The sequence below is a fragment of the Silurus meridionalis genome, chromosome 7 (genome assembly GCF_014805685.1).
Source record: "Silurus meridionalis isolate SWU-2019-XX chromosome 7, ASM1480568v1, whole genome shotgun sequence".
NCBI classification, from domain to species: domain Eukaryota; kingdom Metazoa; phylum Chordata; class Actinopteri; order Siluriformes; family Siluridae; genus Silurus; species Silurus meridionalis.
Genome location: NC_060890.1, coordinates 18,940,313 through 18,956,633, shown reverse-complemented (window position 1 = coordinate 18,956,633; position 16,321 = coordinate 18,940,313). Strand labels below are relative to the sequence as shown.

The following is a 16,321-nucleotide window of genomic DNA, read 5'->3' as shown; positions in this document are numbered from 1 at the left end:
CTGGAGGGGTCTCATATGGAGGAGGCTAAGTGGGATCACGTTGGACGCTGCCACCATGAGACCCAGCAGCCTCTGGAACTGCTTCACAGTGAGTGGTTGGCCTTGTCTTACTCTCCCGACAGCTGTGAGGATGGCTGCGATCCGGGCGGGAGACAATTGTGCCTGAAACACAGTTGAGTTCCACACTACGCCCAAGAGGTGGTTCTCTGCAATGGAGAAAGCACACTCTTCCCTGCGTTCAGTCATAACCCCCACTCCTTCATGCAGGTGAGATCGACATCTCGATGCCGGACCGCTTAAAGCTCTGATCGAGCTAATATCAACCCGTCGTTGATATAGTTCAGAATGAGGATGCCCTGAAGCCGTAGTGGGGCTAAAACCGCATTCATGCACTTTGTGAAGGTGCGGAGTGAGAGTGCTAGGCTGAAGGGGAGGACCTGGTATTGTTAAGCTTTGTCCCCGAAAGCAAACCTCAGGAACCTCCTGTGAGCAGAAAGGATGGCTATGTGGAAATAGGCATTCCTTAGATCTATCATGACAAACCAGTCCTTGGACTTGATCTAAGACACGACCTTTGAGGGTGAGCATCCTGAACCTAAGCCTCATGAGTGAGCGGGTAAAGGAGCGTAGATCTAGGATCGGCTGCAATCCGCCGTCCTTCAGAACAACAAAGTACTGGCTGTATTAGTCTGACTTTGACTAAGGGAGGAACCAAATCAATCAATCAAATCAAACTTTCCTCAGGAGGGTGCATACTTCTTCCTCCAGGACCATAGCCTGCTTGGGTTCCATCAGGGTGGGACACATCCCGTTGAACCGGGAAGGAGACGACCCAAATTGAATCGAGTAACCCCTCTCTATTATACACAGGACCCACCGAGATATGTCTGGCAGATCTTCCCAATCTACCAGGAAATCTCTTAGGGGAATTAGCCTCTCGAGGCTAGCCTCTGACCCTTCCCAGAGCGGCTGAACCCTACTATATTCGCATATAGCGAATGCGGGGCAAATGGTGCCGCATATGGGGTCTCCCAGGACCGAGAAACCTCAGTGTGTAGGAAGCAGGAAACGCTTATCCAGCTTGCTGGGAATGCATTGCTTCCGCTTGTCATCGGGGCAAGCTATCTCTAGCTTGTCAACGAAATACGGAGCTCCACGTTACACCCGCGGGAAGAAGGAACTGCCGAAGTGAGTGCTTTTCCCGTGGAACGGGAGCTCGGCTCAGCAGGAGAGGCTGGAGAGGACTTATCTATCTCCATGCCTATTGCCAGGCCGGCCTGCGAGCCCTGTGACCTTTGGTGTCGCTTTCCTTCGCCTCGGCAAGAGAGGGACCTGAGCCGCGAGGGAGAGTGCTCTCCTCAGAGAGCGTTCTACGGGAGTGCATAGCCACATGGCTAAAAATGCTAACAGTTGACCCTCTCGCGAACCGACTAAGCATGCTCCTAAGCTAAGCAAACAACACATCGGCTGTGTGTATCCCCCCCTCGAATTAATCGGGCCAAGAAGGAACAAACAGTTGGAATTCTGTTTGCATTCACACACAAAGCGCTTACCTGAACAATCAGAAGCTAATGTCGTTACCATCGCTCAGCCATTTTGTAGCTTCCTGGTTTGCGTGACTTCGCCCGCCGATGATGTCATGACTTGCCTATTGGCCGGATTTCACACGTGATTTAGAAATATTTACATAAACTGTAGCATATTTGTGTTGCCACATTATAATCGTATATAATATTGTATAGACCGCTGTATATGTACATGCATTGTACATTGTACACTTCTGTCTTATCTATATTCATTCTATTGCGCCTTCTAATAAGCCATAGCGAAGTTCCCTCGCTTGTTCCTCATAAAATCTCCTCGCTACCCCTACGGTGTAGCTATATTTAGACCTAAAGCTTTCCCTCACTCTCCTAGACCAGCATTATGCAACATAGTGAATCTAATGCTTTGAAGAGAAAGGTAGATTATGTGGAATATTGTCTTCAGGTGCGGCTCATCTGGCTGTAATTAAAGCGTTTCAGGCCATGACCATTGTGAGAAACAGTGGAAATGAGCCAAATGATTGACATCCAGGAACTTATCAGCAAATCATTTAGCAATTTACACTGTAAATGTTGCTGTGTGTGCGTTGAAGTCTAATGCATGGGGTGGCTCAGTGGGTTATGGTTCAGCTTGAGTCAGTATAGGTGGCATTGTAATTTTGCAATATCAGACATATCTTTAGGTTTGAATATGTTTAAAACAAATTTCTATGTTTTAGGAAAGTGATCCTTCAATGTTTGTTGGGAGCATGTTGTATTTTGGATGTTTACTTGAAAAAAATGGCAATTGTGGGTTATTTGTGAGGGCTTTGGATAATTAAGGGCTTTGAGCTTCCTGCAGGTCAGGAATGCCCTCTTAAATGAAGAAACACATTAGAGTTCTTTACAGAATCTTTAAAGGATCTCACAGGGAGATAAACAGTCAAACCCTTTAGAGCTCATTTCAGCTATTTCTGCGATGAGAGGATAATATCAAAAATCTATATATACAACTATATGATTAAAAAAAATCACAATGTCAAAACTCTTTATTAAAAATGAATTTTATTTTATATTGTAGAAGTGAAACCAAAAGTTGAATAAAAAATAAACTGAGTGGGGAACAAATGCTTTTGTGTGCGTCAGGCCTCGGTATTCATGCCAAGAAATTCAATGAAGGTAATTATTTGAAATGATTGCTTTCTAATACAAAATCCCAATCCAGGGTTGCTCTTGGTATGTACAGAATTACATAGAAATTTAACAGTTTCAAGATGATTCTGTTGCTTGTATGACTGTAATAAAAAATTATTAAATCTATTTATCAACATACTTTTATTTCCCAAGGTTTCGTAAGTTTCTGAATAACCCCCTGTTGAAAACATGCTTTGGGGAAGTGGTAGCTGAGTGCTTATGGCTCTAGGGTACTGTTTAGGAGGTGGGGTTCAAGTCCCAGCATCGCTAAGCTGCAATGGTTATGCCCTTGAGCAAGGTCCTTAATGTTTTCTGCTCCAGGGTTGCTGTATTTTGGGTGAATCTGCGCTCTGACTCCAGCTTCGAAACAAACAGGGATACGTAAAAAAAAGAATTTAACTTTGCTGTAATGTATATGTGGAAAAACTCTTCTTTGGAAAATCTCTGTGGACAGATGCTGTTATTTGCTTCACGTTTATAAAAGATATTTGGCTGGAAATCTGCTGTAATATTGTAATTAAGAATCCTAAAGTGCATTTCATGATAAATATTTACTTTTTGCAGCAATTACTTAAGCTCGAATCAAGACTTTAGCTTGAATTCTTGTGGCACTAAGTACAGTACACCTACCTATGGCAGTGTGAAGTAATGAGCTGCAGCAGAAAAGCAGTCTGACTGCATAGTAATGAAAGCACAAAGCTCGCAGTTTTACAGATTTGCTGCTGTCAAACCAGACAGTCAGGCTGAGCAGAGCTATTGTGTTCACACTGACAGGAGCGGGAGATGGTGGAGATGCCTCTTCTGTTTCAGGCCTGAATAAACAATGCTCAACATGTATGGTAGTGATAAACGAGGCGCATGTCACCCTCAGCATGGCTCCAGTCATAGCTTGCGGTGTGGAGGCAATGTTTCATCAGTAATAAAAGTTGATTCCATAGTGCACTTGGAATCTACAGTAGTTTTGGCACTTACAGGACATTTTTTAAACATCTTGTAAAATCTGGTAAGAGTTTGTTAATTTTTTTATTGTTTATTTTATTTTTTCATAGTTATTACACTGTTTATGTATGTCACCAGCCAGATACCAGCTATTTGACCACTCTTTTTCAAACATGGGGGATTCCCTGATTAGGGTGCCATTTGTGTCTCACTGACATTACACTTAAATTTAACAGTAAACATTGTTTTTAACACTAGTAATGTATCCTTCACGTCAACCTTTGTGCATATTTTTCATAAATTGAACATTACTACTACTACTAACAAAAATAATCATCATCATTCATAATAAATACTTTATACACAGTGGTTTTGAGACGTTCGAGACTTGCTCTGTGTACAAGAAAGTACTTTATTCATTCAAGTTTACACACTATCACTTTGGAAATGGTCCCCCTTCACAGCAAAACAGCGCTCCCAGCTTTCCTGCCACGTCTTCGTTTCTAAGCTTATCAAGCACACTGTGGGATTCGTGCTGCATCTCCGCAGTAGTGTCAATATCACTACCTTTGTGCTGGATCTTCATCTTCACAAAGAGAGCGAAGTCCGCAGGAGCCAAATCTAATGAGTAAGGTGGGTGCAGAAGTGAGTTAATGTGGATTTGTCTCCGACGATCACCTTGAACATGTTGCTGAATGGTTTCAACATCTTTGGGGGTTGAGCTTGTTGAAGGTCTTCCTGATTTCTGAAGTGTTGAAGGTCTTCCTGATTTCTGAAGTGTGCGTGCCTCTCAAAACACCTCAAAGGACTCATTGCAGCATTGCTTCTATGTCAAACGTATTTCATATTAAATGTCTCTGTGGCAGATTTGCCCAGTTTCATGCAGAATTTCATATTTCATATTTCATATCATGCTGTTTCATATCATGCTGATAAAATCGCAGACCGAGTAATGCACATGGTCAGAGTAGCACCAGTTAGCAACATTTGTCTGAAAACTTTTTAAAACCACCTTGTATTTGTAAAAAACATGTAAAAAACATAATAGAAAGAAGTTATCTTTTTAACATTGTGATATTGTTTTATTGATTGGTGAGGTCAATGTAAACATACAACTCTTTTGCATAAATTATACATTAAAAGCAATAAAGAAAAATTCAGATTAAAAGAATGGCCTGATCTTTTTTGAGCTATGAACATGGGTTTTTACATGAATTTGTTAAATGTATGGTCAAAATAAAACCACAACACACTTTCCCATTACATTTTACACTGTTACTATTTAAGAGTAGTATGCAGCTTTGGCCAAACAAAAAAAAAACCTGGTTATGTGCAGGTTTTATATTATATTTGCAAATTTTATGAGGGTTCAATAGCACCGAAACATGAAATCCTACAACCAGACTTGTGTTATTGTTTCGTTTTTTTTTGTTGTTGTTTTTGTTTTGCTTCTTTCATTGTTTTTCTTTATTTTAGCATGTTCACATGTTCCCTTATATACTTTTATCAAGCTTGCACTATGGCTAAGTAATCATTCACTGTACACGTTACATTTTTAAACTTCTCTACAGCACGCTTATTGTCTTCCCATGACTTTCAATTTTTTTCTTTTTTCTTTAATTAATCTGATGGAGGGTGAAACAGATTTGAGATCGGCAGAGAGATAAGGAAAGTAAGCAGGAGTAAAAGAAAATGTGGCAGAGGGATGTGGCAAAAGTTAAGGAAAAGGCATATGATGAGCTGAATGAGAAGTTGGACACTAAGGAAGGAGAAAAGGATTTGTACCGATTGGCCAGGCAGAGGGACTGAGCTGGGAAGGATTAGTGAGGAGAGTGTGTTGAGAAGATGGAGGGAGTATTTTGAGCAGCTAATTAATGAGGAAAATGAGAGAGAGAGAGAGAGAGAGAGAGAGAGAGAGAAGGGTTGATGTGGAGATGGTGAAACAGGAAGTGGATAAGATTAAGGAGGAAGTGAGAACAGCTATTAAGAGGATGAAGATTGGAAAGTCAGTAGGACCAGATGACATTCCGGTAGAAGCATGGAGATGTTAAGAAGAGATGGGAGTGGAGTTTTTAACAAGATTGCTCAACAAGATTTTGGAAGGTAAGAAAATGCCTGAGGAATGGAGAAGTGTGCTGGTATCGTTTTTTAAGAACAAGGGAGATGTGCAGACCTGCAGTAACTACAGGGGAATAAAATTGATCAGTCACACCATGAAGTTATGGAAAGAGTAGTGGAAGCCAGGCTGAGAGAAGAGATGACCATCTGTGAGCAACAGTATGGTTTTATGCCGAGGAAGAGCACCACAGATGAATTATTTGCTATGAGAATAATGATTGAGAAGTATAGAGAAGGTCAGGAGGAGTTGAATTGTGTGTTTGTGGATTTAGAGAAAGCGTATGACAGGGTGCCGAGAGAGGAATTGTGGTACTGTATGAGGAAGTCTGGTGTGTCATAAAAGTATGTGAGGGTGGTGCAGGACATGTATGAGGACAGTCTGACAGCAGTAAAGTTTGCATTAGAAATGACAGACTGGTTCAATTTAGTTGAAGGGGAATGTTTATAGGACTGTGGTGAGACCTGCGATGTTGTATGGTTTAGAGGCAGTGGTATTGAGTAAAAGACAGGAGGGGGAGCTGGAGGTAGCAGAGTTGAAGATGTTGAGATTTTCGTTGGAAGTGATGACGAGGACAGGATTAGAAATGAGTTTATTAGAGGGACAGCGCATGTAGGACGTTTTGGAGACAAGGTGAGGAAGGCGTGATTGAGATGGAAGGACATGGGGTAGAAGAATGCTGAGGATGGAGCCACCAGGAAGGAGGAAAAGTGGAAGCCCAAAGAGAAGGTTTATGGATGTGGTGAAGGAAGACATGCAGGTAGTTGGTTTGAAAGAGGCAGATGTAGAGGACAGGGTAGTATGGAGACGGATGATCCACTGTGGCGATCCCCTAATGGGAGCAGCTGAAAGAAGAAGAAGAATTAATCTGATCAATGACTTGGTCCTCTCTAAAGGCATATATTTTAGCTCAGCTTCGGGTTTCCTTTCTCACTGGAGAGCTTCATTTGCTTACTCTGCTACATATCGTGCAGACCCCAATTACTCTCTATAGCTGCTCTAAAAATACCTACGCACAGTAGCTCTGCAGACTTTGTGCAATTTGTGTCCCATGTGGACAAAAAGGTGCTGAATGACTCATAGGCCTTTGTCACACATCACACGGGGGTATAGATGAGAGATTTTTATTTTTTTGGGCTGTTTTTTTTTTTTGTTACCTACCATTTAAAGTTAAGGATTCTCATTTGTGGCTTCAAATGCAGAGCTTTTATAACATCCTTAGGAACATTATCAGCTAAGATCATCCAGGTTCATTTTGATTAAACAATTGGCAGGATTATAGGTATGATCACTTATACCTCAATCACACTGTCTTTAAATTAGCACATTTTTTGTATATACGGTTTATCTTTAGCTGCACTTTTTGTCTCACATTTGTCTTTCATTGTTCTTGTTGGTTTAGCACAGGCCCAGGTTCAGGCCCAGGTTATGTTTATGACTTCGTTTCATGTTATTTAGTTTTCTTGCATGGTCTTTGTTTTGTGTAATAAAACATATAGCTAAAGTGATCTGCACTTACAATAACAATACACAATGGTGTACTAATGGTGTACTAATATATCTGTGTGTGTTTGTGTGTGTGTGTTTGTGTGTTTGAGTGTGTGTGTGTGTGTATGTATGCTCTAGTGCACTAAACACACAGTTATTTTGAAAAAAGTCCCAATGAATTGATTTTGATTTCAATCATTTATTTTATGTATTCTATTTAATTTATACCGTATGTATCATTTATGACAAATATTACTGATTTTAACCCTGACGTTTGATCCTCTTTCACAGGTGAGTAAGCTGGAGAGGGAAAAGATGCAGGAGGTGCGTCATGAGCAGCATAAGTCTGCAGCAGCGGTGAGCGAGTTGCGGGCCAAATTACATGAGGAGAAGCTGCGCGAACTGCACTCTGTTCGGGAAACACTGCTGCGCCAGCACGAGTCTGAGCTGCTACGGGTCATTAAAATCAAGGATGGAGAGATTCAGAGACTTCAGGCCCTTGTGAATGCGCTCCGAGATGGTTCTACAGACAAGGTAGAGGTCTTAGAGGAAAAGTTTACAGACCTACAATGCACCATGTATTGTTTATATACTCACTTAAATTGGAAGCTAGATGTGAAATGACATATATACATATATTGATATGGATAAACTTGAATATATAAATAAAATATACATTTATGAACAAAAAACTTATAGGTACTAAAGTTATATATTTTTTACTTTAAATCTTATTTAAAAAATGTAATGATGCTTAATGCGAAGGGGAACTGAACAGTGCTGAAGTTTGGAGAGGTTTATGCTCTGATTCCAGTTTAATCAAAAAGTTTGTGCTCCCTTGCAACTTCTATTGTAAAGAAAAAATTGCTCTATAATAATCACTAATTAAAAGTCAGAGATTTACATTTACATTTATGACATTTATTTCTTATCCAGAGCATTGTACACAAGTGCTTTGCCATTTCTATCAAAAAATCAACACTGGTTCACTAGGTTGCAATCCATTCCATGAGCCTAAATGAATTAAAGGCCTTTTAAATTTTCCTTTTTTTTAGACATTAAGCTGCATAAGATAATTAGTGAAGTGAGTTTAAATAATGAGTTAATATTACTTATTAATCATTAATAGGAATATAATTTTCATTGACTATTTTTCATTGGATTTTTTTAAACTTCTTCTTCTTATTTCGGCTTCTCCCATTAGGAGTCGCCACAGCGGATCATCCGTATTCATACCCCCCAGTCCTCTACATCTGCCTCTTTCACACCAACTACCTGCATGTCCTACCTCACCACATCCATAAACCTCCTCCTTGGTCTTCCTCTTTTCCTCCTTCCTGGTGGCTCCATCCTCAGCATTCTGCTACCGATATACTCCATGTCCCTCCTCTGCACATGTCCAAACCATCTCAATCAGGCCTCTTTACTTTGTCCCCAAAATGTCCTACATGCTTTGTAATAAACTCATTTCTAATCCTGTCCATCCTCGTCACTTCCAACGAAAACCTCAACATCTTCAGCTTTGCTACCTCCAGCTCCACCTCCTGTCTTTTAGTCAACACCACTGTCTCTAAATCATACAACATTGCAGGTCTCACCACAGTCCTATAAACTTTCCCTTTCACTCTCACAGATACCCTTCTATCACAAATCACTCCTGCCACTCTTCTCCACCCACTCCACCCTGCCTGCACTCTTTTCTTCACTTCTATAACACACTTTCCATTACTTTTTCACTGTTGACCCCAGGTACCTGAACTCCTCCACTTTCTCCACCTCTTCTCCCTGCAACCGCACCCCTCCTCTGCCCTCCCTCTCATTCACACACATGTACTCTGTCTTACTCCTACTGACTTTCAGTCCCCTTCTTTCCAGCACATACCTCCAACTCTCTAGGCTCCCTACTCTCACCACAAATCACAATATCATCTGCAAACATCATAATCCACAGAGACTCCTTTCTGACCTCGTCTGTCAACCTGTCCATCACCACTGCAAACAGGAAAGGGCTCATAGGCCGATCCTTGATGCAGTCCAAGCTCCACCTTGAACCAGTCTGTCTTCACTGCTGTCACACTGTCCTCATACTTGTCCTGCACCACCCTCACATACTTCTCTGACACACCTGACCTTCTCATACAATACTACAACTCCTTTCTCGGCACCCTGTCATACTCTTTCCTCAAATCCACAAACACAATACAACTCCTCCTGACCGTCTCTAAACTTCTCAGTCAACATTCTCAAAGCAAATAATTCGTCTGTGGTGCTCTTCCTCGGCATGAAACCATACTGTTGTTCACAGATGGTCACCTCTTCTCTCAGCCTGGCTTCCACTACTCTTTCCTATAACTTCATGGTGTGACTGATCAACTTTATTCCCCTGTAGTTACTGCAGGTCTGCACATCTCCCTTATTCCTAAAAACTGATACCAGCACACTCTTTCTCCATTCCTCAGGCATCTTCTCACCATCTAAAATCTTGTTGGATTTGTAAAACAATATTAAATTAATTATTTGTATAATTATTTGGTTAGTAATAAGAATAAACAAAACTTTTTAAATAAAATTTTCCATGGTAGAAATCTTTTTTTATGCTATACACAATGACTTAGACAACAAATTGCACATTTCAGGCTAAGCCCATAATCAAAAAACATTTCCTGAAAATTTAAAGCACATTTTAATGATTTCATAAGAAATGATTTCATGGATAATGCCACAATATACAATCACATAACAGTACCTCAATGTAAATAGAAGCGAAAAAGGGAAAAATTACTAATTGATATTTGGTATATGCAGGTAAAATCGGCTCTGATGGTGGAGGTTCGGGAAGAGGCACGTCGAGGCTTTGAGGCCGAGCGCTCACGTCTGCAGCAGGAGATCTCCGAGCTGAAAGGGTTGAAGCGTCAGATGGAGGAGGCACTAAATGTAGCACTGCAGGCCGACAAGATCAAAGCCGCCGAGATCCGCAGCGTGTACCACCTCCACCAAGAGGAGATCAACCGCATCAAGAAGGAGTGTGAAAGGGAAATCCGCAGACTGGTGCGTGCTGCTATTACTCTATTCTCTATACAATCTGATATACAAGACCAACATCACATTTACACACTTAAACTCAGTGTTAGTCTAAATTTGATAAAATCTCTACATGTGTCTTTGGTTTCTTTGAGAAAGTCGTGTGTATAGTAAGTCAAGCTAAACCAGTTTTCTGAGTGCACTCCTTATTTCCAGTGTATTTTTCTCAATAGATTTTATAATTGTATTCTCTTAGGCTCTTTTTTCCCCTGGTGGTTTCAGGTGTCTACAAAACTTTTTATAACATGTAAATACATCCATGATCCATTGAATTTCTTCTTTTGCATAGAAAAGACTTTGCCTAGCACCTAGAAAGCCAGAACATCACCTGACGTTGGCTGTCATTAACAATAAAGTGATTAGTATATACAGACAGGTTGTAGTGTAAGACCTTGTGGTTTATATTTACCGTATTTTCCGGACTATAAGCCGCTACTTTTTTCCCACGCTTTAAACCCCGTGGCTTAAACAATGAAGTGGCTAATTTATGGATTTTTCCTGGCTTTTTCCCGGTTTCACAAGATTCAAAGCCAAAAAACTGAGACCCATAACATTAGATCAATGAAATTGCGGAACGGGTTAAAGTGAACCAATGAAACTCTTTATATTAAATCAGACGCGCTCCCACTGAATCGGGCCGCACCACATCATAAATATGGATGAGGTTCCTCTGACGTTTAACATGCCGCTCACTCACTAACTCCAATTGCAACAGAAATCATATAAGCACAGACAGGTTTCCAAAACTCGTGCTTTTTTATTTTTCTTGGCAACAGCGTTACGGCTTAGTCAAAGGAACTTAGAAATGAGCATCAGAAAATTATAAGGACATAATCCTCGGTCTTGCACACCTGCAGTAATAGCGGAAAAATGCGGCGACAGGCTATTCCCAAAATACAGCAATGCTTCTAAAGGAGGCACAACATATTTCACCCATTATACCGTGTTACAGACACTGTCTTTCGTTAAAGCCTGTGTAAAGTTCATTAGTTTCACTGTAGACTAAATGTACGCACATAATGCGATATAGGACCTGGTCTAAACAGGACATGTTGTTTTCTTCATCTGAGTTCTAACCACAGTTGTGTGGTTGGAAAGGTGAAACAAAATGTTGGCTCTGCAGGAACAGGTTTTGAGCTTTATTTTTTGTGTGGGATGTCTGAACGCTCTTTAACGTTATGAGGCAGTGAACTGCTTACTGATTCTATTTCTTTTATTCTTCTTCTCTGATCTGTCTTGAATGATTATCATCAATGAGGGAGAAGAAACCAAAACTTTGAGAGGAACAAGACTGCAAAGAGAATCTTTTTCTGGGATTATAAATTCATGACAGTATACTGTACTATTTAATACTAAGTATATAAGCGACAATCAGTGTGCATACACTATATGGACAAAAGATTGACCTGGCTATAAGATCTCTGTGCTCTTTGAAAATCCCATTGCACATTTAGTACATTTTAATAGTTTGCTTATTATAGCTTTTCTAGGAATATGTTCCACTAGATTCTGGAATCGGCTTGTGGAGCTTATTTAGCCACAAGGGCATAAAGTCAGGAACTGATGAACAATGAGCAGGAGTTCAATAGGGTTGCAGTCAGAGATCTATAGCAGGCCACTTAAGATCTTCCACTCCAAGCCATATAAACTATATAATACTGGAGCTTTTTTTTTGCACAGAGGCATTGTCATGCTGGAACATTTTTGCGTCTCCTAGTTCAAGTTGAGGGGAAACATCTATGTTACCATACCCATAGGCATCATATACAATTGTGTGACTCTGATTTCGGGTAACAATTTGGGAAAGAACCACTTATGGCTGGAAAAGTCAGGTTTCACAATACTTTAGTCAGTATAGTGTATATTGTGTACATTAGAGTCTGATATGAGCATAGTAATTATAAAGATGTCTTTATAATTACATTAGCAGTACAGTACAGCAGTACAGCCATTACTCAGGGTATCACAACACTATAGGGCTGTAAAAATAAATTATTTTATTAATGGAGTATTCTAACGATTATTCTACGATTAATCCAGTAATCAGATCAGAAGTACTTTTTTTTAATTGTAGCACAATACTAAATATACAAGAGAAAAAAGACAGGTCTCTTATATAAACAAGTAATTGGTTTCCTTTTTAGAAAAATTTAAATTTTATTGCTGAAACTGTATAACAGAATATCTGTGAAAACAAATATCTTTCTTTCGGCTTCTCCCATTAGGGGTCGCCACAGCAGATCATCTGTATTCGTAATCCGCATGTTTGATTTGGCACATGTTTTTACGCTGGATGCTCTTCTTAATGCAACCCTCCCCATTTATCCGGGCTTGGGACCGGCACTAAGAGTGCACTGGCTTGTGCAACTCTATTGGCTGGGTTTGGTTCCCTGACTGGGGATCGAACCCGGGCCGCATCAAAAAACAAATATATAAATAAAAAATATACAAAATTAATTTCGGATCACTCAAAAAAAAGTAAACACACTGTATTGTGTTTTCCTTATGTTTTAGTTTGAAATGATCCCAAACTTTGGAAACTTTCTGTCATTTTCTTTAACTTGAATCCAAATAAATAAAGGTTTGCCTAATTCTGACTTTTTTTTTTAATCGCAAATCTGACTTTATTTCTGGTAAACATCCAAAATTTCTGGTGCATCTGCCGGTGACCATGTTGTCGGCCTGAAGTTTTAAGCTGTTGGTGTATAAACAAGGCCTCATCTGCTTCATCTGTCTTGTTCCCTCTCTTCCAGAGCTGATTATTAGAGAGTTCTCTCCAGGGATCAGAGACTTAGTTTAATACCATGCGATTCTATTGATTGTAGCCTGTTTCATTTTCAATGTGTAAAACTTGCCACTACAGAGGTGGTGATGCTGTCCGATTGGCAAAAAAAAAAAAAAAACGGAATTGCGAGAGAAAAAAAAAATTTTATTGCGAGAAATAAAGGCAAATAATATGCCTGATTTTTTGTATTCAAATTGCTCGAGTTAATTGAGAAATCGTTTTAGCCTTCCAACACTATTATCACTGTTATAAGCTCATCCAACTAAATGTGTACTACTCGAAGTAATGACTAGACCTGTCGGCCCAAAGGCATGACAATGACACACACTCCTATTAGAAATTGATTGATTGAAGCATGGATCATGTGATATTGTTGATGTGCTGTGCTGTTTGTTGGGTCAGCAGAATGCCTGGATGAGCTGCGATGGGCTTTGCTGCTTCTGCTGCTGCGTGTTTGTGTTATCGATCCTCAGAACTCCTGTCCTGTGGGTCTCTTTATTTAGCACAGCAGTAGGGCAGGAGTTTGTGCTCTTAATCGCATTACTACAGTCAGTACAGAATGACTGAATGGTGAAGTAGTGGGGAAAATGTGTCTATGCATATCGGTCATTCTGTCCCAATGATATATATTCAATATAATTTAATTTATAATGTTATTTCTTTAGATCTTTTCACAAAGCAACTATATGGAAATTAATTTATTGACAATTATAAATGATTCAATTCATATTTGCATAATGTTTTATCCAAAGTTTATTTTATATAAAATACGAGACTACAGAAAACTATTACGGCTCAGGACCAGGGGGAAATGGGAAAAAAAAGTACAGTGGTTAAAACAAGAAAAGGTGAGAAAGAAAAATATGCAGGACATGCAGAAAATATTGCAGTAGTCTCGGTAGATTTTAATAACATCAGCCTTTTGGATATCAGCGCCACCCAGAGCTTGGAGAGATGGATAGTAGTGACGGGAAGATCGGATCATTTAAGTGATTCGGTTCTTTGAATCTCGTTCATCAAAATGAATGAACCTTTTTTTTTTTTTTTTTTTTTTTTTCATTTAGTTCCTTTGACCAGAAATGAAAGAAAATGTTTTACATTTTACATACAGGAACTTTGACTAAGCTAAGGACAAATTATGATAAACAGAATGAGTAGCTCAGCACATATATCATCTGGTCCATCTCTTTAGTTCTTTTGTGACTCCCATAAATACGAGATAAAACTGCAAAGCGTATATGGGAGTCACGTGACGAAAGAAAACAAACAATTCCGACCAGAGATGAACTACTCAATTCTGTTTGTTTTCTTTGTAATTCATTGCATAGCTTTTATGGGAGTCACGCGATAAAAGACCGAACGACTCGGACTAGTCTAGAGGTAAACTCAATTTTGTTTCCTGTACAAAACCTACAGAGATTTTGTGATGCTTTGCTTACAGTATGTGCGTCCAGTAGAAAATGAACGAAACACACTTTTAGACTACTCGTTTTTCTAAATCATATTAAAGACACGCTCAGAATGAATAAATCGTACATGAACGACCCGTCATTACTGGATAGATCAGTGGATAGACAGTAATTCCTGTTTAATGCTTTCACACAGTATGTAACAGTTCAGTGTTTACTAGTACATTTCTGTTTTCTTATATAAAGGACATGGTGACAAGCTGAATAAAGTAAATATCATACTCAATGGAAAACAAGTGGAAAAGGAAGGAATGCGTTAAATGTTAATTGACAATGACGATTGAAATGGATGTTGATTATTAAAAAAAGATACAGAATAGATTATAAGTGTTTTGAGATATTGTGCATATATTTCTCTTATTTCAAAAGGAAATGTAATTGTCAATATTTTGCTTTCTCTTAATGCATAATTCATTCACCTTCAATCACGGGGGAAAGGGGCTTTTCACTTGTCACATGTACATAACATCACAGTGAACAATAAACATTTAGGGTCAGAGATGATACAGTGCCCCTGGATCAAGGTTTAAGGGCCTTGCTCAAGGGCCCAAAAGTGGCAGCTTGGCAATACTGGGGCTTGAACCCCAACCCTTCGATCATTAAACCAGAGCCTTAAGCACTGAGCGCCACTCTCCATAATAATAGCTTTCAGGGAATACTGGGTTTGAGGCAAGAATACAACTTGGATGGCACACCCATTCCATTGCAAGGCACAATTAACATAGACAATCACACCCTCTTTCACACTCAGATGCAATTTAGAGTCACAGATCTACTAAGCAGAACCCATAGAAACCCATGTGAAACTCCCCGCATGCAGTAACTCAAGCTCAGAATTAAATCAGGTATCTTGTGACAGTTATCCATTGCACTACCATGTTCAGCGTTAGCTATAACACAGTACTCATGTTCTCCTCAGAACTGTACCAGTTTCCTCTGGGTTCTCATGTGTCCTCTCATCTCCTAAAAATATTTTAGTGAATAGGTGTCTGTGCATGGTACTTTGTTGTAATGTGTACCATGGTACCATGTGTATACACTACCAGACCAGATGAACGTATTTATTAACAAATGAACTTCCGAAGAAAAAAATTTGTGACTATAAGAGCTTGATGAATGGGTGGCAACTGTTGCTATCAACAAGAGAATGCTAGCTAATGGAAAGTGCATGAGGGCATGTTTTGAAGACAATGCTGACTCCTGAACAAGCATCACATTTACACATGGTGTTCTTCTGCATTAATTTAAAGCTGATGAACTTGTTTGATGCTCAGCATCAACATGCTGAGCTATGTGTTTTGGAGATGTAGCCTATTTGAGGAAGCTGGATAATGCAGTATTTCACAGTTTCACTGTAACCTCAATTCATTCACATTATCTGTGGAAAGAAATTAATTTTGCATAATATTGGTCACATGACATCAAAGGCTTCAGTCTTTATAAGATGCTTAATAAAATTAAAATGTATTTCCATCATGGCTTGATAAGCCCTTTGGGTCAGATTGTTAAATGTGGTTTTTGAAATGAATTATGAAATATTTTGAGTTACCAAACCAATCCACAATGTCCGTTTTCACAACGAGTGTTCATTGAGCACATATGATTGTGACTAAGCTGACCTTAAATTTAGAAGAAATGACTCTGGTGAGTGACAGATGTGACTGGATTAGTCGCTGAGACGGATGATGCCTGAAAAATGAACTCTGCCTAAAAAGGGCTTCTGTTC

At 39.5% G+C, this 16,321-nt stretch overlaps 1 protein-coding gene across 9 annotated transcripts in view; it reads left to right on the top strand.

Annotated features, from left to right (window-relative positions):
* The window catches only part of jakmip3 (Janus kinase and microtubule interacting protein 3), a 64,209-nt gene that overhangs the window by 23,193 nt on the left and 24,695 nt on the right, over window positions 1-16,321 (top strand). For 8 of the 9 annotated variants that reach the window (XM_046854393.1, XM_046854396.1, XM_046854395.1 and 5 more), the window contains 2 exons: window positions 7,552-7,794; window positions 10,066-10,308. In XM_046854393.1, the coding sequence (XP_046710349.1) occupies window positions 7,552-7,794; window positions 10,066-10,308 (486 nt within the window). Of the gene's footprint in view, window positions 1-3,572; window positions 3,721-7,551; window positions 7,795-10,065; window positions 10,309-16,321 lie in introns of those variants that run through there. The other variant, XM_046854397.1, reaches the window with a different exon arrangement.